Source organism: Astyanax mexicanus, unplaced genomic scaffold (genome assembly GCF_023375975.1).
Source record: "Astyanax mexicanus isolate ESR-SI-001 unplaced genomic scaffold, AstMex3_surface scaffold_31, whole genome shotgun sequence".
Classification (NCBI taxonomy): Eukaryota; Metazoa; Chordata; class Actinopteri; order Characiformes; family Acestrorhamphidae; genus Astyanax; species Astyanax mexicanus.
In genome coordinates this window covers 7,450,001-7,473,565 of record NW_026040041.1, presented here as the reverse complement: position 1 = coordinate 7,473,565, position 23,565 = coordinate 7,450,001, and the positions used below count along the sequence as shown (strand labels likewise).

Below are 23,565 nucleotides of genomic sequence, written 5' to 3'. Positions count from 1 at the left end.
ACAGTGTTGGTCCATTGATGGAGCGAGAGCTGAGGACGGCGAGCGAGCTGCCGGGAGGGGATGACTAAGCGCACGAGGCGGGAAAGAGAAAAACAGCAGCGTTAGGACACCGCGGGACCCGGCTGTGGCCCCCGGGGGCCAGGGGCCGGCCTTGTTTGTGTGGGGGAAACGAATGGCCTGTTAGCGCTGTTATAATGTTCGCTAAGTTGATATTCATAACTCGTAAGAGCTCATAAATTTTTATAGCGGTGCCTGGTCCCGCCGGGCACCCCTTACCGAGACTGGCATACTCTATGAATATTCATATGGTGATGAGGGCACTACCGCCTGTGTGCTACACTGACGGTAGTCATAAAAAGAGGGGCTGGGTCAGCGATTGTCCAAGATTGTGCCATGATCATACAGCAATGTTTTGCCACTTCAAAAATTTCAACTGTGCTATAGACAAAGATGATGTTTTAGTGTACAAATCTTTAAATCTTCAACCTAGAGATTATATCCTCCTCCAAATGTTCTTGTTAAAGCTAATCTTCCTTTTTGTCCCCTCTTATCACAGACATTGTACATTCTTTCCTTGGTGTTCTTCTACCACTGGTGTTTTTCCTCTTGCTCTCAAAACAGCCACTATAACCTCTTATACTCAAAAAACTTGGTTTAGATTCGAATAACCTTAATAAATTTTGCCCTATTTCAAATCTTCCATTTATTTTTGAAGATCTAGAAAAAACAGTTGCTGCTCAACTTTAATATAACCTTTAATATAAAAGGTTAACCTTATTTGCTTATTTGCTTATTTGTCTTGTAAAAATTTATATAAACAATTCCAATCAGGTTGAACAGCTTTAGTCCATATTCTGATTCTGGTTTATTATTCATACTCCTTCTGCTTGATCTGACTGTGGCCTTTGACACAAATTCTAATGGCATCCTTCTTGACAGACTTTTTCCTCCCTTGGCATTGTAAATACACCTCTCCACTGGTTTCGATCTTATCTCTCTGGCCACACCCAGTTTGTTCAGCTAAAATCATTTACAAAAACTGGACCTTATCTACAGTTTTTTTTAGTTGCATTGTTAATTCCTATTTATTTATTATTAAAAAAAGAGATCCTGTAGAATGTGAATTAAAATGTAATGGTTAGAAAGCTAATGGAAAAAAGCAGCCAAAAGTAGTGTGTTTTTGCAGGATTAACTGTGGATTTTGCTGTATAGTGTATTTTTTATGACTATAAAGGTTATTGTGTGGTATATAAGTGCTACATTAGCTGATGTAATGAATTTATATTTTAAGTGCTGTAGACATTACAGTAAGTTAGCGAGACTCTGTAAGGATTTTAAGACTTCAGTTTAGCAAAGCTGGTTTCCATTTACACCCCAAAGAAATACTTAACCCCTCAAGATAAATTAAGATAATGTGCCCTCTAGAATGAGAAAAGTCGATAATATTTCTTAACAAGTGCCCATACAACACTGATCCTTGTTTCTACACCTGTTATACACACAAATAAGACACTTTATACAATGCGCTCTTTGCACAACTACTTCCGCATTCTCATCAGTGCTGCTCGAGCGTTTCCTGTTTGGATTTTCTAATACACTCGCTATGGCAGTATTTTCAGCTGGTGTTTACAAGAGCTTCTAAAAATTAACCTCAACGTCGAGGAGACCAGTAAAGCCTACCACTAGAAAGCTAGAGAAAGGCTTTAAACTATATGCATCTTCATACCTACACAACTACGAAGATTTTTTTCTTATATTTTACGTTAGCCCACACAGCTCAGCATTAGCTAGTATAGCTAACTAGCTTGCTAGGTGCATTACTGATAGTTGTTAGCTTCTTCTGTTATCAAATGGAAGTCTAATAAAATGCTAGTAATAATAATAATTCTAACTATAATGATCATTATAAAAATAATTATACAAATGCTAGCTATAATAATAATAATAATAATAATAATAATAATAATAATAATGAAAATAATATCTAGCTATAATAATAATAATAATAATAATAATAATAATAATAATAATAATAATAATAATAATAGTAAAAATAATAATATCTAGCAATAATAATAATAGTAAAAATAATATCTAGCTATAATAATAATAATAATAATGCTAGCTATAATAATAGTAAAAAATAAGAATACAAATGCTAGCTATAATAATAATAATAATGCTAGCTATAATAATAATAATGATAATAGTATCTAGCTATAATAATAATAAAAATGCCAGCTATAATAATAATAATAATAATAATAATAATAATATCTAGCTATAATTATAATAATAAAAATGCCAGCTATAATAATAATATCTAGCTATAATAATAATAATGCTAGCTATAATAATAAAAATGCTAGCTATAATAATAATAATGCTAGCTATAATAATGATAATAATAATATCTAGCTATAATAATAATAATACTAATGCCAGCTATAATAATAATAATAATAATAATAATAATAATAATAATAATATCTAACTATAATAAAAATGCTAGGTGGTGGATCATTCAGGCAAGTACCTTTAGCTGATCTCCTATCCCAAACACGTGGAGCCTGGGTGCTGTCACGTTAATTATTCCATATTCCAATTATTCCAAGCAGTGGCACTGCATGCTTTGCCAGTCGTCTCCAAGCTTCTGACGTTTTTGGTTTAACCAGGTAGTCTGGTATTAAATGTTTGCTACAGACCTTTCATACAGCGAAATGGTAAAGTGGTGCCGACTGATGTTCATTAGCCGCTGTTTATTAAATCACTCTGAGCAGGGAAGCTATGAAAGCCTAAAGCTTCCATAAAACTTAGTCGACGCCGTGCAAAAAGGAACACAGCAGTGCTTAAAACGGCTTGAAAACTTCACGCTGGATACTCATTTTGAGCTCTCGCTAGTAAAAAATGTACGTTTTGCCTATACAGGCGAATGTAAAAAATACAACCGGAAACGTCCGAGCCGTATTATTTGAAAACGGAAATGCGTCAGAGCCGTGAGTGCAAGGAGCCCATTAGCCCTGTATCTGTTTATCTGCATACTTTATTCTCATACATTTTCCTCGTTGCACCCTGTTCTTCAATACTCAGGTGACATGCAGAGCTGCTGGAGTTTTTAAACACGGTGTTTAATCACTTACTGCCCTACACACTATTACACACTCCTACCTACAGCTGAAACACACAGGGCAGTTTTATGGCATTTGGGGGCCCCAAAACAAAGTAGATAATACTAGTAAAGTAGTAAACTACTAATAAACTACTAGTAAACTACTGTAGTAAAAGCAGCAGATCGTCTGATCGTCTTCAACCAGCCAAACAGGGCACATGTCACTCCACTACTCAATGAGCTTAGGTGGCATTAAATTCAACGCCCTTACAATTGGCTACAAGCTGATGATGGAACAGCACTCACTCCTAAAGGTCTATGTTACCTCCCAGCCACTGATCTCCTCCAGGGAACACCACAAGCTAATGGCTTTCAGAAACTCACCATCTAATCTGAAAAAGCATATTGAGGTAAACTGAATGTTTCCTATAGTCATATGTTGATAAGATATTGTAGTAACCTAGTAATGATTCAGGGTTGCAAGTTCGTTTGTTTTATGAGTTTGAGTGTAGAGGTGGGTAATATAGCTAAAAGTAAATATTCATCCTGGAATTTCACTCCAATTGCCTGGCTGGATATGCCACAGACCTTTGACTGGTACTTTATATTATTGCTATATGCAATATTTGTAAGTTCATTGTGCGAAGCTACATTCTGGTTGGTAAAGCATGTAGTAAGGACAGGTATGATGCTGTCTGTGTGATCCTGTCTGTAAAATATTTTATAACATACCTCTGAATCTCTGAAGACCTTTTTTTTAGCACCATTTCAGTACTTATAGTCATGTAATCATTGGGGGTAGTGCACTATAGGCCCCTGTAGTGCGGCCTAGGCTTCTGTTTAAAATATATTGTTTCCCATTTCATTACTTTTACTTTTATACTTTAAGTAGTTTTAAAAGCAGTAATTTTGTACTTTTACTTAAGTAAAAAGTTTGAGTTTTTACTTCTACTTCTACAGAAGTATTTTTAAACCCCAGTACCTATACTTAAATTTGAGTAATGAATGTGAACACTTTTGACACCCATGTTGCTCTACCAGTAGAAAAAGGTGCACTTTTAAAAGTGCAGTCTATTGTGCTGCTTGTATATCCTTATTGTTCCCATGTTATAGGTGTTGATTGGTGGGTTGATGAATGATGTAGACACAAGAAAATCACATCTTTTATTCTCCCAAAGTTACAGTGGCCAACACAAGAGGAGCTCTCGTAACGGCAGGGCTCAGGAAACTGGTCATCAGGTGAATAGAATATTAAGCCTGTGTTATAAAGGGTTTTTCTGCTCGACAGTGCGTGACTGAACGAGCGTTATCGGGTTTGTTTTGCAGTCCTGATTAAAATGATAGTCAGGCTGGCGTTAGCTGGCATCGGCTGGTATAGGCTGGCGTCGGCTGGTGCAGGGCTGTGCTCACTTGGTCCCCAGTTTGTGGCCGAATTTCTTGATGGTGTCGGAGGCTTTATCTGCCGCCGTGTCGAGAGCAGACTGGGTTTGTCTGGAAGCTTCTTCAGCAGCTATAGATACACAAACATGGCTCAATCTGTAAAATGTACATTCTGAAATATTGAGAACATTCATTAAAAGTATCTGGACAGCCCTTCTATTGAGTGGATTTTGACACAGGTGTTTAGTTTGAACACATTGTCTAGTTATTGATCAAAAAGACAGTTCTCAGCCTTTTCCACTTCCCACCCCACCTGTTTATATATAATTATATAATTAAAATATATATTGTTTATTAGTACAGTGACACAGAATACTGATTGTACCTTTTGGCTGGTTAAATGGTACAAATCTGTACTTCCTGCTGTTAGGAAAGACTCTGTACTACAGAAGGAACACATCTGATCCTGTAAAGATCAATATTATAAAATTATGAAGAGTGTACCTTTGAGTACAAGAACATACTTCTATCTTATCTCTGTTTTTGGTGGGTATAACAGTTCTTTGTGCTTTATATTCAATTAATTATGAAGAGTAAAGGCCTTCCAGTGGAGTAGAATCTCTGGAAGAAGAATTGTCCAAATACAGTACCAGTCAAAAGTATGAACACACCTTAAATTTAGGGTTTTTTTCATTATTTAACTACAAAGAAAATAAACTAAATTATTTACAGTAGCACCTTTTGCTTAGATGATCAGTTTTATGAGGTAGAGTCTCCTGGAATTCAGGCTTTCAGTTAACAGCTGTGCTGAACTCATCAAGAGTTAATTACTTGAATTTCTTGTCTCTTAATAAAGTGTTTGAGAGCATCAGTTAAAGTAAAGTAGTGAAGAGGTAGAGTTACAGGTATACAGTGAATAGTGAATATTTGAGTAATGTTCGAATCCAGGTTATGAGAAGCAAGAACTAGTCAGCTAAAAACATCATAATGATGAAACTGGCACTCATCAGGATTGCCTCACAAAATGAAGAGCAAGAGAGCTACAAGTTAACAGCTCCCAGATAAGAGCATCTAAAAGCTTCTTCACAGAGTATTTTAGTTTGTTTAACACTGTTTTTAATTGACTACATGATTTCGTATGTGTTCCTTCATAATCTGAATCACTTCACTATTCATTTACTGGTAACATGGGCTGTGTTACTAAAGAAGTTCAAAAAAAGAGTGTATAGAACAGTCATGTTCTCTCTCTTTCTGTCTCTCTCTCTCTCACTCTCTCTCTCTTACCCATGGTGGTTGTTTCTTTGGAGGACTCTGCCACCTGGTGTACGGCGTCTTGAGCTGCTTGCACTGAAATCACATTAGGAAACGTGCTGGTCTGCGTGACCCCCAACACACTCATCATCATCACCATAATCACTATAATCATCACAGCGAGCCTGAGCCATTAGCCTCATTATAATGCACAGTATATGTGTATATTATATATTTGACTGAAGGTGAAATTCAAACCCTGTCTTAAATCATGTGCTTTATATGCATATATTAGATATATAACCGCATTGTGCTACATTCAAATTTAGTAGATATTTGATACATAATACTTCATTGTAAATACTAAAACGTCATTATATATCCTGAATAATTAATTTTTTTTTTACCTGATACTGAATAATGTATAGATGATGTAACTAAATAATTGTACTAAATATTATACGAAATGAATTCTTTGTTAATAATTAGTAGTGAAAATTTAATCATTAGTAGCAAGATCTATGCTGAATATCTGTAAACAATGCAGAGTAATCAAAACTGAATAATTCATAGTGGATGTGGATACTGGATACTTCATTGTAGAGACAAAATAAATAATAATCAGTACTAAATTGTTTAGAGTAAATGCTGAATAATACATACTGGAAACTGAAATACTAAAATCCTGGAATACTGAATACTGGAATACAGAGTAATCATATATTTTTATCGAATAATTCATAGTGGATGTGGATTTTGGAATAATTTACAGTAAATACTAAATAATAATAGTCAGTGGATACTGAATAATTCAATATAGACATTGCATAATTCATACTAGATACATAGTAGATTTTGAATCATTCATAATAAATACTGAAAAATGAATTCTGAATAATTTATAGAGGGCAACATAATCAGTAGTAAATACTGTATAATGCATACTGGATACTGAGTAATACATAGCAAATTATGAATTATTTTTAATAGAAACTGGATACTGAATAATTAAATGCAGAGGAATATATTGTAGATTCTAAGTAGTGAAAAATTAATTGTAGATCCTGAATAATTAATAGTGGGCAAATACTAGTAAATACTGTATAATTTATACTGGATACTGCATATTTTACAGTAGATTTTGATAGTCTAATGCAGACATTGTATAATTCATACTGGATACAGAGTAACACAAAGTAGATTCTGAATAATAGGTAATAGTAGATAAACTGATAATAGGAACTGATAAATTCAGTGTATATCCTGAGTTCTTGATAGTGAGTACTGTACAATTCATACTGGATAATTATGAATATATAATTGTAGATGGGTGGTGTGGTGAGGTGAGGTCTGGCTGATGCAGCAGCTGCAGTACCTGCAGAATCAGCGACGCCCTTGGTGGCCGTCTGCGTGGTGCTCTTCAGCCCCTCCAGAGACTTCTTTAAGGAGGCCATGTTCCTCTGGGTGGCTCTCAGGGACCCATACAGCCTGTGAGGGCAGGAGTGCGGGGCAGGGGGCAGGATCACCCGTTTAATACCCCGGCCCGATCACACCCCTCACATTCCTGCCCGATTACACACACCGGGCTGTGAATGAGAGGCGGCTTATGCTGCTATCTGCCTCCCTCAGCAGCTCTTTACAGCTCCAGCCAGACTTCCTGTTTACTAGAGACACGGGAAAACCCATCAGCTGCTCCAGTAATCTCCAGATCTCTGAGGATTACTTCATCTGATCCACACTAACCAGATTTACACTTATATACCCATATACATCTAACCCTGCATTTACACTGACGACAGAGTATAAAAAAGCACCAGTTGTTCTTTATGGTGGTGCACAATTTAGCGTCAGACTGCAATCAACACAGTGACAGAACGACAAGTGACAAATTTGGATGATTTTCTAGGACAGGGGCCTAAGCATGAAACATCTGGCCTGTGAGGTTGTTTGTTTAAACTATAATGAACAATAATGAAAACGATAAGAACTGAATTGAATTTCCCCTCGGGGATCAATAAAGTATCTATCTATCTTTCTATCTATCTATCTATCTATCTATCTATCTATCTATCTATCTATCTATCTATCTATCTATCTATCTATCTATCTTTAAAAAATAAAAAAAATAAAATAAAATGCTTCTCTGGTGAGCTTTTGTTTACATACCTCCCCTGTCTATCTCTGTTGCGCTCGGCGTGACTTTAGTTTCCGCCTGTTCTCATTTTTCCCGGCTGTGTCCCAATTCACTAGCCAGGGCAGCAGTAGTGTATTGGACCGCGACCCCGACAACACGGGTTGGATCTCGCGTTCAACAACCTATGGACTGGAGAGCTACTAGTTTTTTGTGGCCATATCTGGCCCATGGCCAAACTTAATTGCCGACCCCTGTCATAGGACGTATTCACACTTACCCTTTATTTTTCCAGACCATGGTGTGCTATTTTTGAGCTGGGAGAGAAATTGGTGGTCTGGGATTTGCTTCAAGTGGACTCTGATGCAAACCCACTTCGAATGTGAAAGCTATCTGCTCCCAGTGCCGTGGATGGGGTCGTGTGATTGGTTCATTTTGTAATGCTTCCAGAAGGTGTAAAAGGTATTCCCATTCATTACTCTGTATAGATACTAGGGTTAAAAATACTTCTGTAGAAGTTCTCAAGCTGTTTACTCTAAGTAAAAGTGTTTAAAAAGTAATGGTTTCAAATTTAATATAAGGGGGAAAATAATAATAGCTTACTTAGGACGTTAAATATATTATATCCTATGCTACACAATTGACTTGAAGTATCTTTAAGATGAAGATAAGCAGGGTTGCCAGGTCCAACAAAAATATCCAGCTCAAAGCCAGTCTAAAACCTGCCCTTCAAAAGCTTAAACTACCCCAAAATATATGTCTGTCACACATTTGAAGCAAAATGCAAAACAACTATGACTGTACGACTTAGTGTTTTATTAGTTCTTTATTTTATTACAGTTTTATATCTTAGTCAAAAACATTTAATAGTAACATAATTAGCTAAAAAAAAAAGACTTTTACTTACTCTTTTCTGTTCTTCCCCCTCCTAAACTCTTATCTCTCCTCTTTAACTTTTTCTTTTTTATTGCCTTGTGATTTCTGGTTACATTGGGATCTCTCTCTCTCTCTGTCTCTCTCTGTCTCTCTCTCTCTCTCTCTCTCTCTCTCTCTCTCTTTTCTTTTTTCATGCTGTCCTCCCTCATGTCATTATGTTCATCTAGTTCTTATTGCTGTTATTAAGGAAAAAAATGTTTGGCAATTTTTAAATATAGCCCAAAATAATGTACCATGTCACCCCTGAATTTATTTACCTGCGACTGCATATTTCAAAAACCCAATTTGGCAAGAAAAATATAAATCTGGCAACTCTGACGATAAGGAACTTTATGCACATTTTTTTTTTTTTTTGGCAGCCATGGTCATTTTTAAAAGTAGCCCAAAAATGCACCGCCCACACATGAACAAGCCCAATTTGGCGGGAAAACCACAAATCTGGCAACTCTGACGATAAGAAACTTTACCCACACATTTTTAGTTTTTTTTTGGCGCCCGTGGTCATCTTAAAAGTATCCCAAAAAATGCACCCTGTCACCCCTGAATTTTCACCTGTAACTGGATTGCCAAACAAGCCCAATTTGGCGGGAAAAACACAAATCTGGCAACTGTGACGATAAGGAACTTTTTTCACGTTTTTTTTTTTTTTTTTTGCAGCCGTGGACATTTTTAATGACCAAATCTGGCAACTTTAAAGATGAGGAACTTTATGCACATTTTAATTTTATAAGGCGGCCATGGTCATTTTTTAAAGTAGCCCAAAAATGTACCCCCCACTCTTAAAGAAGGCCAATTTGGCGGGGAAACCATGAATATGGCAACTCTGACGATAAGAAACTTTATGCACGTTTTTATTTATTTTTGGCTGCCATAGTCATTTTAAAAAGTAGCCCAAAAAATGTACCTTTCACCCTCGAACAAGCCTAATTTGGCGGGAAAACCACGAATCTGGCAACTCTGACGATAAGGAACTTTATTCACGTTTTTATTTTTTTTTGGTGGCCGTGGTAATTTTTAAAAGTAGCTCAAAAAATGCACCTTCCCAGATAGCCACCGAGTGCTGGCCCAGAATTGGGCCTTAGCTGGTTTCTGACTGTCCTCAAAGCTGGCCCAGAACCGGCCACCGGACTCGGCCCAGTGTATTTTTGAACGTAGGACCAGGACTGGGCCTTATTCGGTTTCTGACTCCTCAAAGCTGGCTGGGAGTCGGTCACCGGACTCGGTCCAGTGTCTTTTTGAACGTAGGACCAGGTCTGGGCCTTTCTCGGTTTCTGACTCCTCAAAGCTGGCTGAGATTCGGTCACCGGACTCGGTCCAGTGTCTTTTTGAACGTAGGACCAGGTCTGGGCCTTTTCCGGTTTCTGATTCCTTGAAGCTGGCTGAGATTCGGTCACCGGACTCGGTCCAGTGCCCAACATTGGGCTGAATAGAGTAAGCAAACTGCTTGTAACTGAAGGTACCGTATTTTTCGGACTATAAGGCGCACCGTATTATAAGACGCACTATCAAAGAACGCCTATTTTCTGCTATTTTTCCATACATAGGGCGCATCGCATTATAAGGCGCGTTAAGTGACACTAGAAAGGGTGCCTATATCAAAGTGAACAGGGGTGGCGCCATGTTTCCCTTCCCCCACCGGGGGTGGTCGCTTGCCGGTGGAGCGTCTCAGTATATATAAATCTAGCTCTTTCAAAGTCAAACGAGTGCTGGATATTAATCTACACAGATTCCTCTCCTGAAAACTGTTTATTTGGGTGAGTAACGTGCTTCAGTTTATTTACAGTAAGCTTAGATTTCCAGATGTCCACTAAGGCTTGCTGCACCAGCGTTAGCATAGCTATCCGCTAGCACGCTAGCTAGTCCCCTAAACTAGTAAAGTTAACCCAAACTTAAACGACAGCGTTACACTGAGTAATCCTGCGTGTTCTGGTAAGACAGTGAGATATTGGCTAGCGATTCGTCCCCCGTAGCTTGTTTTAACACTGTAAACAAGCAGATTACAGGCTGATAAAACTCACCTCTGAGAGAGTTAGCGCTTAGCATCTAGCTAATGCTAGCCAGGCAAAGCAGCACAGACTTACAGGCCGATAACTCACCTCTGAACGGTGAACGCTTAGCGATTAGCATCTAACTCTAATAATACTGCTCCAGCAGTATTAAAAGTGCTAAATTTAGAAAATACTGATCTCTGAACAGTGAAAAAGCTAGCTAGCTAAGCGGTTAGCATCTAGCTAATGCTATTGCTGCTCTGCACGGAGTGTGTGTTTACTGCTCCTTACACCTGACGGGTAAAATTTAGATAATACTGATCTCTGAACAGTGAATAAGCTAGCTAATGCTATTGCTGCTCAGCCTCGGAGCTGCACGGCTCTGGACTCTGTATAGCACTGAAACTCTGTATAACGCTGCACGGAGTGTGTGTTTACTGCTCCTTACAACCTGACGAGTAAAATTTAGATAATACTGATCTCAGTGAATAAGCTAGCTAGCTTAGCGGTTAGCATCTAGCTAATGCTATTGCTGCTCAGCCTCGGAGCTGCACGGCTCTGGACTCTGTATAGCACTGAAACTCTCTATAACGCTGCACGGAGTGTGTGTTTACTGCTCCTTACAACCTGACGAGTAAAATTTAGATAATACTGATCTCAGTGAATAAGCTAGCTAGCTTAGCGGTTAGCATCTAGCTAATGCTATTGCTGCTCAGCCTCGGAGCTGCACGGCTCTGGACTCTGTATAGCACTGAAACTCTCTATAACGCTGCACGGAGTGTGTGTTTACTGCTCCTTACAACCTGACGAGTAAAATCCATACAAAAGGCGCACCGTATTATAAGACGCACTGTCAATTTTTGTGAAAATTAAAAGTTTTTAAGTGCGCCTTATAGTCCGAAAAATACGGTACTTTGTCTTTTACTGTTGGTGAATTTGTTTTCTAAGAACTAGTAGATTCAGGAACCTACAATGTTATTCCTACTACTACAAGCTACAAGCTATTTGTACATAAAATGTACGTAAATAACCACGTCGTACATCAGTACATCAATATGATTATTATATTATTATATTATATTATATATATTATATATTATTATAGGAAACACTAATAAGGAACTTACCATTGGTTTAAATAAAGTATTTTGTTTACTCAATTAGTGTTAATGAGAAAAAAAAAGCTCAAAGAAAGACATGTTTAATTCATAATTTTTCCATATTAAAAAAAAGGAAAAAAAAGAAAACAGAAACAGAATACAATTTGCAAATCTGAATCGAATTGTGGGATTCCCAAAGATTCACAGCCCTACTCTGTACTATGAATAACATTGGTTTAATAGGTTTAAGGTTAAAGGTTTGGCACCTGTGGACTTCTTGTTACTTTTTACCGTATTTATTTTTATTTGCATCTGTTTTAATGCATGGTACCTTTGCTACATAAAACTCTCTTAATATTGAGATAATTGGTTTTAAGAAAATTGCATCACATACAAACATTTTCACAGTAATGTACATACACACATACTGTATAGGTTTTTGTGTGTGTTTGATCTGTACTATGGAGGACCAAAAATGACATAAGTATAAATTAATAAATGCACATATTAATGTAGAAATACATAAATATAGACATAAATAAATGAATAAATAAATACATGTTGAAATAAATAAATATATAAATAAATGAACATATAAATGAATGAATAAATAAATAAATACACGCATAAATATTTGCATAGGTAAATACATAAATTAATAAATACATTTCTTATTTATTTATACATTTATTTATATATTAATGTGCATTTATTTATTTATTTATTTATTCATTTATTTATTTCACCATTTCTACATTTATTCATTTATTTATTTCAACATTTCTACATTTATTTATTCATTTATTTTCACATTTCTTCATTTATTTATTTCCACATTTCTTCATTTATTTATTTCCACATTTCTGCATGTCTATGGTAATTAGAGCAATTAAAGCAGGATTGGTTGTGGGACACAGAAGTACAGCGGCTGTCTTTATACAGTAATTCACAAGAAAACAGACATGGGGGTTCCAGTAAAGAAGTGTTTTACACACCAGTACAGTGGTGTATACACCAGTACACCCTACAGAACAGTGTTTTACACACCAGTACATAACAGGACAGTGGTGTATACACCAGTACACACTGGTGTACCGGCGCACACCCCGCTGTGCTGCTGTGTGTCCCGGTGCACACCCCACCGTCCTGTACTTCCGGTATCAGTGAGAAGGAAACAAAGGGACAGCACATCAACATCACGGCTATAACCCCTACTGCAGTAACAACTGCTGAAAATAAATGAGGGTCAACAGCTTCAAAATGTTGCTGCTGCAGGCCAAGACAGGAGCAGTAGAGCCAACACTTTTGCAGCTCAAAAACTAATCCTGCTTTAGAGCGAGGATAGGACCACCTACCTAACTATCATACAAATGCAGAAATACAGAAATAAATAAATTAATAAATGTGGAAATAAATCAATAAATAAATGTGGAAATAAATCAATAAATAAATGTTGAAATAAATGAATGAATAAACAAATGTTAAAATAAATAAATGCACATATAAATGAATAATAAAAAAATATATAAAAAATAAATAAGAAATGTATGTATTATTTTATTTATTTAACTATACAATTATTCATGCGTGTATTTATTTATTTCTACATTCATGTATGCATTTATTTATTTATACATATGTCATTTTTGGTCCACCATACTGTACTACTTAAATAAATAAATACATCTACATTAATTATACGGAAAATGTGTTGATTATAGATATTAAAATAATATAAGACAATTAAAATAAAGATAATTTAATAATTCATTGATGTCTCCTCCTCAGTAAATTTATATCTTACTCCCGTTTGGAGAACATGTTGGCATTAGCGTCCAATGCAACACCTAACATTAGCCTGAGAGCATTACACACCAGTATAGTTTTGCTTATTTATATTTCCTGAGTAGGCTCTAAAAGCAAGTTATACCTTCTCTACACATATTTAATTGTACGCTTGTTTCTATAGATACAACTATCAACTAATAGAATCAAAGTACAGTAATAGTTTAATGTTAAATATGTTTATTGCAGTCATATTTGCAAATATAATGTTGTTATGTTTGCCCATTGTGACCATTTTTTTTTGCCCATAATGTTGACCATTTTAAATTCAGCATCAAATTCTTAACATAAGTACTTGGAAAATTGGGCACTAGCAGAAGCGAAAGTAGGGGCAGCAACATTAAAACATATATTAATTTACTGACAATAATAAAAGGCATCTATGATTTTCCTATTTCATTTTCTGCCAATAGATAGATAGATAGATAGATAGATAGATAGATAGATAGATAGATAGATAGATAGATACTTTATTTATCCCGAAGGAAATTTAGGATATATATAAATATAATATAAAACATGAATAAGTTAATTGCTCTGAAAAGCTCCACTATTTTACTTAATGCTGTTAAATTCTCCTGTTGTGTCTAGTTATAGATAACTGTATGTAATTTGATTTTACATTTTTTAAGTAAAACACTTTTGTCTCTAGTATACTAATATAACTTACTGCACACACAAACAACTTCTAGTGTGATTTTACAAATTAGAGAAATGTTGACAAAAGCTTATTTGGTAGTAGTGAGTGTGTTTATATAAAACTGTGCTAGCTAAGTTAATAAAGTACTTACATTTTTAACAAAGTAGCAGAGTGTGCAGGAACATATTACTGATCTTTATTACTGAATACAGATTTTTTTGTATTAACTGACAGACACAGCACCATTTTATTTAACTAAAAAGCTAGCTAAAACAAACATTACACAGTGACTTGTAGAGACACACAACCACTAAGTTAACCTAGCTGACAAGCTAGCTAATGTACAACATCTAAACAAAGGTTCTGTGGAAGCATTTAGGTTAGCTAATAAAGAACAATTCGCTAGCTAACTACCAAATTGGTTAACTAGCAAGCCTAAATGCTTTTACGGTATGTATGTTTGTAAAAGCATTTAAGCTAACGCTAGCAAACTAGCTGGTTTCTATCCTAGCAAGCTAACTATTTATTAGCTTAGCTAACCTAAATAAGGTTACCGAAACAGTACTTCTGTTCTGGCCTTGTACACTAGTTAACAATTTTAATTTCAAGTAAAACCATACTTTTTGGTTGTCTGTTAGTGACTGTTATAGCTGCATTATCATTTACATTAACATGAAATGTGTTTAATGCTACATTCTGAGATAATTTAGCTTCAGATAATATCACCTTGATATGCTGCTAAGTTAGCTAGCTTAGCTAACTGAAGAGGCGACACACAGATAGGGTTATAACTCATATTTGACGGTCAAAATATTTATTAAGTACATGGAATCTAAATAAATGATATTTCAAAAAAGGTACTTAATACTTAGGTACGTAGGTTTGCTACCTACCTACAAACTTCAAAGGTTTCAGGATAGCTGACAGTTGACGAAAGTTTTAATGTTTGAGGAATCCGCGCGCCAAGTGCTACGAGAAACCGCACGGGTTGAACTGGGCTGATGCGCAGGGGCACCAAGGTAAATATCACCTAGATCACTCTAAATGTGATCACACACACAGCTTATCCAGTCCATGTAGAAAAATGTGGCCAATAGAATTAGACTCTCTGGGTGTGTGTGTGTGTGTGTGCGCGTGCGTGCGTGTGTGTGTGTGAAGCAGTACTATAACAGGCTGTGTGTGTGTGTGTGTGTGTGTGAAGCAGTCCTATAACAGGCTGTGTGTGCGTGTGCGTGTGTGAAGCAGTCCTATAACAGGCTGTGTGTGGGTGAAGCAGTACTATAACAGGCTGTGTGTGTGTGTGTGTGTGTGTGAAGCAGTACTATAACAGGCTGTGTGTGCGTGTGCGTGTGTACTATAACAGTGCTGGTACAGGGTCGTCTGCCGTATTTGAGCCAGTACACACCTGTGTTCAGAGAATCAACAGGTTAGGTGCGTCAGTCCTTCACCAGCACCAAAACGACTGCTCAGTGACACTGATGCAGAACAGTCAGAAAGTGACACTGGGCCAGCTGTGGGCCAGAAGTATTTTTCTGCTTGCGACTCTAAACCAGCAGTGGCGACTTAAAAACGAGTCCGGGCCAAAGTCGCTGGCTATCTGGGTTGTCACCCCTGAATTTTCAACTGTGACTGGATTTTCAAACAAGCCCAATTTGGCGGGAAAAACACAAATCTGGCAACTCTGACGATAAGAAACTTTTTGCAATTTTTTAGTTTTTTTTTGCGGCCGTGGTAATTTTTAATGACCAAATCTGGCAACTTTGAAGATGAGGAACTTTATGCACGTTTTTATTTTTTTAAGGCGGCCGCGGTCATTTTTTAAAGTAGCCCAAAAATGTACCCCCCACCCTTAAACAAGGCCAATTTGGCGAGGAATACACAAATCTGGCAACTCTGACGATAAGGAACTTTTTGCACAGGTTTTTTAGTTTTTTATTTCTTTATTTACAGAGGACTTGCTTGTCTTGCGTGACACAGAAACCTGTATATCGACATTTCCAGCATTGTAAAGCACTAATCTGATACCCATAAACATTTCAAGACACATTTACACTGACTTTAAAATCTCCGGTACACAAACGCACACAAACGCACAAACAGATACAAACTGCCCATTTCTAACAGAGAGATCCACTGGAATGATATCACAAGCAACTATAAAGTTACAATGTATAAAACTCTTACTTGAAAAACATTAAAATAACAACTTTAGCTTCAATATTGAATGAAAAAGTAAATAAATAAAGTCCCACAAACAGGCATCGTACACAGCTCTATAGAATATCATCGTTCTCGGATACGTTTACTCCAATATCTGCTTTTTTTTCTTGTTCACCCCCAATATTGGCATTGGAAGATCAGAAACATCTACTACACAAACACACACGCACACACACACACACACACACACACACACACAGGCACGAAGAGCCACGGAGGGGGAGGAGTCTCGTTTCGTTGGGAGGGAATCAAGGAAACGAGACGGCGCTGCCCCCTGCAGTCAGTAAAGAGAACTACACCCACCACAGTACAGCCAGAACAGGACATTTACAATAGATCATATTAAAAGAATATTTATATTTATATATATATCTGATAGGAAGAACTTTTATCGGCAGGAATAACTGTAATTTTTTTTTTAGTTTTTTGCTGTTTTTTTTTTTGCAACAGGAGTTATTGTGATGAGTTCAGCGTTTGTCCTTATTATTGTTAGAAACATTATTGTGCTGCTGGTTGGACATTGGTTTGGAATGGATACTTTACGCCTCCGGCTCGTAATCCTGGCTCTCCTGGAGGAAAAAGACACAAAACAAAAAAAAAAAAAAAAAAACATTAAAAGCATGGAGATATTCTGCACAAAGTCAATTTTTATCATGTAAAACCAATTCATTTGAATGCAAAAGGAGTTTTCTTAGTGCTGGTTGGCTAGATTTAGTGTAGTGCAGTGTCTGAAACACTAAAAAAAATATTATAAAATTTTATATCACTTTATGTGGATGGTCAATTATATGTAGATGCCTCATAGATGCTTAACTGATATTTAATTAACGTACAACTGCTTGTCTATTAAATGCAATTGAGCTCTAAATTGAAAGTATAAGATTCTATATTAAATATAATTTAATATTTTCCAAGCCGTTACCTGGCGGGCCAGAAATCTGTTGTGTAAAACGAAGTGTAGTGGGATGGAGTGCTACAGACTAGTAGCTCTCCAGCCCAGAAGGTTGTTGAACCCAACTGCAGAACAGAGGTTAGGCTTATGGTAAAGGTTTGGTTCTACAGAGAACCATTTACATTCAACATAGAATTTAGTTGCATTTAATAGACATTCAGTTAAATATTAGTTGAGCATCTATGAGGAATCTAAAATTAACAAAACAAGTAAAACATTACCTAATATTTTATTTATAGTCATTTTTAAACATATTTTGAGACATACTATAAAGCTACTGGATTTTTGTTGCTCAGTTCCAGTTAACCACACCTCAAAAACAGACATAAAACACCAATATACACAAATATAGCTCAAGTGATGAGTGATGATGTATAAGTATTACAACTGTATAAATATTATAGTACATTATATTAGAAACGTAGTAAGAATTAATGTTAAATAAATCTGATCTATTTACATTACAGTGCAAATATGCTTCTTGTTCCTGTCTTTTGTAAGTAGCACACTTCTAGTACTATACTTTGTTAGGTATAAAAAAATATATATTTTAATATACCGTACTACAATTTTTTGCAATTTACAAATTTACTTAAATTTTTTTTGTCAACTCTGAAGATAGGGAACTTTATGCACATTTTTTTTGTGGTCATTTTTAAAAGTAGCCCAAAAATCGCCTGCCCCCCTGAATTTTCAACTGTGACTGGATTTTCAAACAAGCCCAGTTTGGTGGGAAAAACACAAATCTGGCAACTCTGACAATGAAGAACCTTATGCACGTATATACGTTTTTAGTTTTTTTAGGCGTCCGTGGTCATTTTTAAAAGTAGCCCAAAAATGCACCCCTCACCCTTGAACAAGCCCAATTTGGCGGGAAAACTACAAATCTGGCAACTCTAAAGATTAGAAACTTTATCCACACATTTGTATTTTTTTTGTCGGCCATGGTCATTTTTAAATGTAGCCCAAAAAAATACACCCCCACCTTTGAATTTTTACCTGAGACAAGCCCAATTTTGGCCGGAACAACACCAATACATTTTAACTGTTATATTAATGTAATAGCTAAATATATATCTTTTTTAAAATGAACAATTTAGTAAATTAATTCCCTTTCTAAAAAAGGTTACATGATACATTGTATTTTAACACACTTGATTTTAACACACTTTACTTAAAAATGAAAATAAGTATTTTAGTAGTATGTTGAATTACATCAAACTAAAAGTGTACTTCATAGTAGTCTATTTTTTAAAAATACACTATACTGTACTTAAAAAAAGTATTTTCAAAGTTTACTTTCAAACTTTTGATAAAAGCATAATGTTAATGAAATGATAACTGATCAGAAATTCGATGTTCTGTGTCTGACAGAAACCTGGATTAGGCTACATGAATATGTAGCATTAAATGAAGCCACCCCTGCAGGCTATAATTATATACACAATCCGAGATTGTCCGGTAGAGGAGGTGGGGTCTGCATATTTTTCCAAAGTACCTTAGTTAGCAATCAGAAACACTATGAAAATTTTACTTCTTTTGAGCTTCTTTACACCAGTATAATTAATCCAGTTACAAAAAAGAATGCATTTTCTTTAATTAATATCTACAGACCACCAGGGCCCTATTTAGAATTTTTAAAAGAATTTAGTGATTTTGTCACAGACTTAGCAGTAAGTAATGATAAAGTGATTATAGTTGGAGACTTCAACATTCATTTCGAAAATTTGGATGATCCATTAAAAAAGGCATTCACATCGATTTTAGACTCAGTTGGTATTATTCAAAATATAACAGGACCTACTCATTACTGTAATCATACTCTGGATTTAGTTTTGACCCTGGGTGTGAGCATAGATAACCCGAATATTCGTTCTCAAACCTCCGCAATTTCAGATCATTACCTTATTTCATTTAAATTACATCTTAGTCATAATATACGTACATCCCCTAGCTACTCTGTAAAACGTTCAATTACGCCTTTTACAGCCCAACAATTTACAGATAAGCTTCCAGACTTATCAACTCTAATGTACTCTCCTGTAGACCCAGTAGAACTAGACAAACTAACCGAAGGTTTAGAAAATACCTTTCGCTCTACCTTAGATGTTGTAGCACCCCTTAAACACAAAATAGAGAGACAGAAAAAGCACCGTGGTACAATGATCAAACTCGTACCTTAAAGCAGTTAGTACGAAATTTAGAGCGTAAATATCGATCAACTAAACTGGAAGTGTTTCACTCTGCGTGGAAAGACAGTCTTGTTAAATATAGAAAAGAACTAAATAAAGCCCGCTCAGCGTATCTGGCCTCACAGATCGAGATAAATAAAAATAATCCTAGAGTTCTCTTTAGTGTTATTTCCAAATTAACTAAAAACCAGGCAGGTACTGAACCTCAGATTCCAGCCATTTACACCAGCAACGATTTTATGGACTTCTTCAATAGTAAAATTGAAAACATTCGGGATAAAATTAAACAGATAAATATTACATCCTCTCTGTCATCTGGTCTGGCTGATCTAGAACAAAACCCTGTTACTGAAGTTAGGTTGGAAGTCTTTAACCCACTTCCACAGCTAGAACTAGAGAAAATTATCTCCTCTTCAAACAGCACAACCTGCACACTTGATGCTGTTCCCACAAAATTATTAAAACAGGTACTGCCAGATATAATTAAACCTCTGTTAATGATAGTAAACTCATCGCTCGCCCTGGGCCATGTACCCAAAGCCTTTAAAACAGCTGTAATTAAACCTCTGATCAAGAAACTAAATCTTGATCCTAGTGTACTGTCTAACTATAGACCTATTTCAAACTTACCCTTTATTTCTAAGATTTTAGAAAAAGCTGTAGCCCAACAACTTTGCTCTTACCTGCAAAGAAACCAAATCTATGAAAAATTTCAATCTGGATTTAGGCCTTATCATAGCACTGAGACAGCTTTAGTTAGAATAACAAACGATCTACTTATAGCCGCCGACCAAGGCTGTGTTTCCCTACTCGTACTTCTCGATCTGAGCGCAGCCTTTGATACAATAGATCATACTATCCTTTTAGAAAGACTAGAGAACATGGTCGGTGTAACCGGAACTGCCTTAGCATGGTTTAAATCGTACTTAACCGATCGCTATCAGTTTGTGAGGATAAATGATATGTCTTCCAGTTATACCAAGGTAAGATATGGAATTCCACAAGGCTCTATATTAGGACCGTTATTATTTACATTATATATGCTCCCACTGGGCAAAGTTATTAGAAAACATGATGTGAATTTTCATTGTTATGCGGATGACACGCAGCTCTTCATATCAGCCAAACCTGATGACAGAGTGAGATTAAAGAAAATCGAGGATTGTGTAGAAGATGTAAAATCATGGATGTCGCACAACTTCCTCCTGTTAAATAGTGATAAAACAGAAGTTCTCCTATTAGGCCCCAAAGCTGCTAGAAATAAATTATCAGACTTAATGCTAAATCTGGCCGACTTCTCAGCCACCCCTGGTTCAGCAGCTAAAAACCTTGGAGTTATCATAGATTCAGATCTAGCATTCGATAAACACATATCTAATGTAACTAGAACAGCTTTTCTACACCTCCGTAATATTGCCAAGCTAAGAAATGCCGTATCACTGCATGACGCAGAAAAATTAGTACATGCCTTTATTACCTCAAGGCTAGATTATTGTAATGCGCTACTGTCTGGATGTTCCGGCAGTAACTTAAATAAACTTCAGCTAGTTCAAAATGCTGCAGCCAGGGTCCTTACTAAAACTAGAAAATTTGACCATATTAGTCCAGTACTATCAGCACTGCACTGGCTTCCAGTCAAATTCCGCATAGACTATAAAATTCTCCTGTTAACGTATAAAGCCCTACACGGACTCGCTCCTGAGTATTTAAAGACCTCATCTCCTATTATGAACCACCGCGATTACTCAGATCTCAGGGTGATGGTTTATTAGTAGTTCCTAAAATTCAGAGGAGCTCTGCAGGAGGAAGAGCTTTCTCTTATAAAGCGCCTCAACTCTGGAATAATCTCCCCGAATATGTTCGGGACTCAGACACAGTCTCAATCTTTAAGTCTAGACTGAAAACTTACTTGTTTAGTTTAGCTTTTGGTAATTAATGTTTTTCCCTTTAGATAAGGCTGCAGATTCAGGGGTTCATGGACAGAGGAAATTGTGGTAAACTGAGATGCTGGTGCTGCTGTTCTCCCACTGCACACGGTCACTCAGGTTTGTGGACGGTGGAGTGGGTGGATGCCAGTGTTTCAGGGAGCCTCCATGTCTATGTTACCTTCTGGCTCTCTGCCTTTAGTTAGGCTGTTTTATTTAGATCTGCCGGAGTCATTAGCCACACTCTGATAATGTTTTATATTCTCTGTTTTACATAAATCCAGTCAAAACTAATTCCATCTCTCTGCCTTCCTCCGAGTTACTGACTGCCCACCTGTCTGACCCGATACCGAGGGATGTTGGACCCTCAGGCTCTCATGTCCTCTGTCTGGCCAGACTGGAAGTTTCTGAAGTCAGCTCTTCTCCATCCACCACCACAGATCAGCTGCTCATCATCCATCTCACTCTATAAGCCATTAGTGGAGCTGCTATACACCTGAATATATAAAACCTATGTGGATGTATGAAAGACTTTTTAAAATTAATTTAAAAGCCATTTGACCAGTGGTAGGATGGTCCCCCCTTTAATGTGAGTCTTGGTCCTCCTAAGGTTTCTTCCTCCTCCTGCAGCTCTGAGGGAGTTTTTCCTTGCCTCCGCGCTCACTGGGGGTTCTGTATTCTGTATTTTCTATGTTTAATGTTTTGCCTGATACTTTGCCCTGTGATCATGTTTCTGTAAAGCTGCTTTGTGCCAACACCAGTTGTAAAAAGCGCTATACAAATAAATTTGATTTGATTTGATTAATGTACTTATAATATATTTTAAGCAAGTACATAAATCTGCTAGTGTATTTACAGCACACAATTAAGTATATATTTTTCACCAGGGTAACTCTGAACGTTAAATCTGTGACTGTATTTCCTCCAGTCCTCCAGCAGAGGGTGCTGAATCTCCAGAGCTGAAGGATGAGCATCACTTCTGCTCTCTAATGGAGAAGACTGTGTCACGTGACTGTGTAGCTCTGTGTAGCTGTGTGTGTGTGTGTGTGTGTAGATGTGTGTAGATGTGTATGTGTGTTTGTGTGTGTGTATCATCAGTCACATGATCACGAGACACAGGGAGAATCCAGTTCTTCTACAGTGTGAAGGCTGGGGGTGGGGTGGGGGGGATGTGTGATTCCCCATAATGCAACAGGGCCTGTGGCGTCACTGCCACACCCATGTAGTCAGAGTAGGCATGACGGCGAGGTCATGACGAAGAGAGGAGGAGGAGGAGGAGAGGTGGGAGGTAAAAGGAGAAGAAAAGCAGGCGAAGACACACTAAGCAGGGAATTCCACACTTAGTCTTATAGACATGATAAATTACAGATATATACTAATGGTAAAAGGTTTTAGAAAAACCCTATTTATGTATGTTTATTTTCTCTTTATTTTATCAATGACTTTATTACTGCACTTCTTCACCTGTCAGACTTTCTCTACTTCTAATTCTCTTCTCTGCTGAAACTGAGACTAAAGGCTAAAGCTGCTGTTTCCATGTGGGTCAGCCAGACGTCTTCCTGTAGCATTTTATTTTCAGTTTCCAATAGTCTTTATTTGAAGGTGTAGGAAAATCTGTATTCACCGCTCTCTGGCTTTATCTGTAATTTGTCTAAAGCAGGGGGTGTCCAAACTATGGCCCGCGGGGTATTTTAGAAATAGAATGAAAGTTGACCCGCTGTTAAGCAGGTTTTTATAATGTAAGATTCAAAGTTTGAACGCTAGGTGTCAGAAACGGGCCGAAGAGTCTAAAAGCGGAGAGAGTGTGCATTTCTAGCACAGAAAAACGGGGCCAAAGAGTCTAAAAGCGGAGAGAGTGTTCATTTCTAGTGCAGAAAAACGAGCCAAAGAGTCTAA

The 23,565-nt window shown here is 36.8% G+C and overlaps 1 protein-coding gene across 1 annotated transcript in view; it reads right to left on the bottom strand.

Moving 5' to 3' along the window:
* Positions 1–16,298: 16,298 nt before the first annotated feature.
* LOC111191461 (synuclein, beta) overlaps positions 16,299–23,565 on the bottom strand; it is a 36,640-nt gene continuing 29,373 nt past the window's right edge. Inside the window, exon 6 of the mRNA XM_049472944.1 lies at positions 16,299–17,169. Within this exon, the coding sequence (XP_049328901.1) occupies positions 17,140–17,169 (30 nt within the window). The 3' untranslated portion in view covers positions 16,299–17,139. The remainder of the gene's footprint in view (positions 17,170–23,565) is intronic.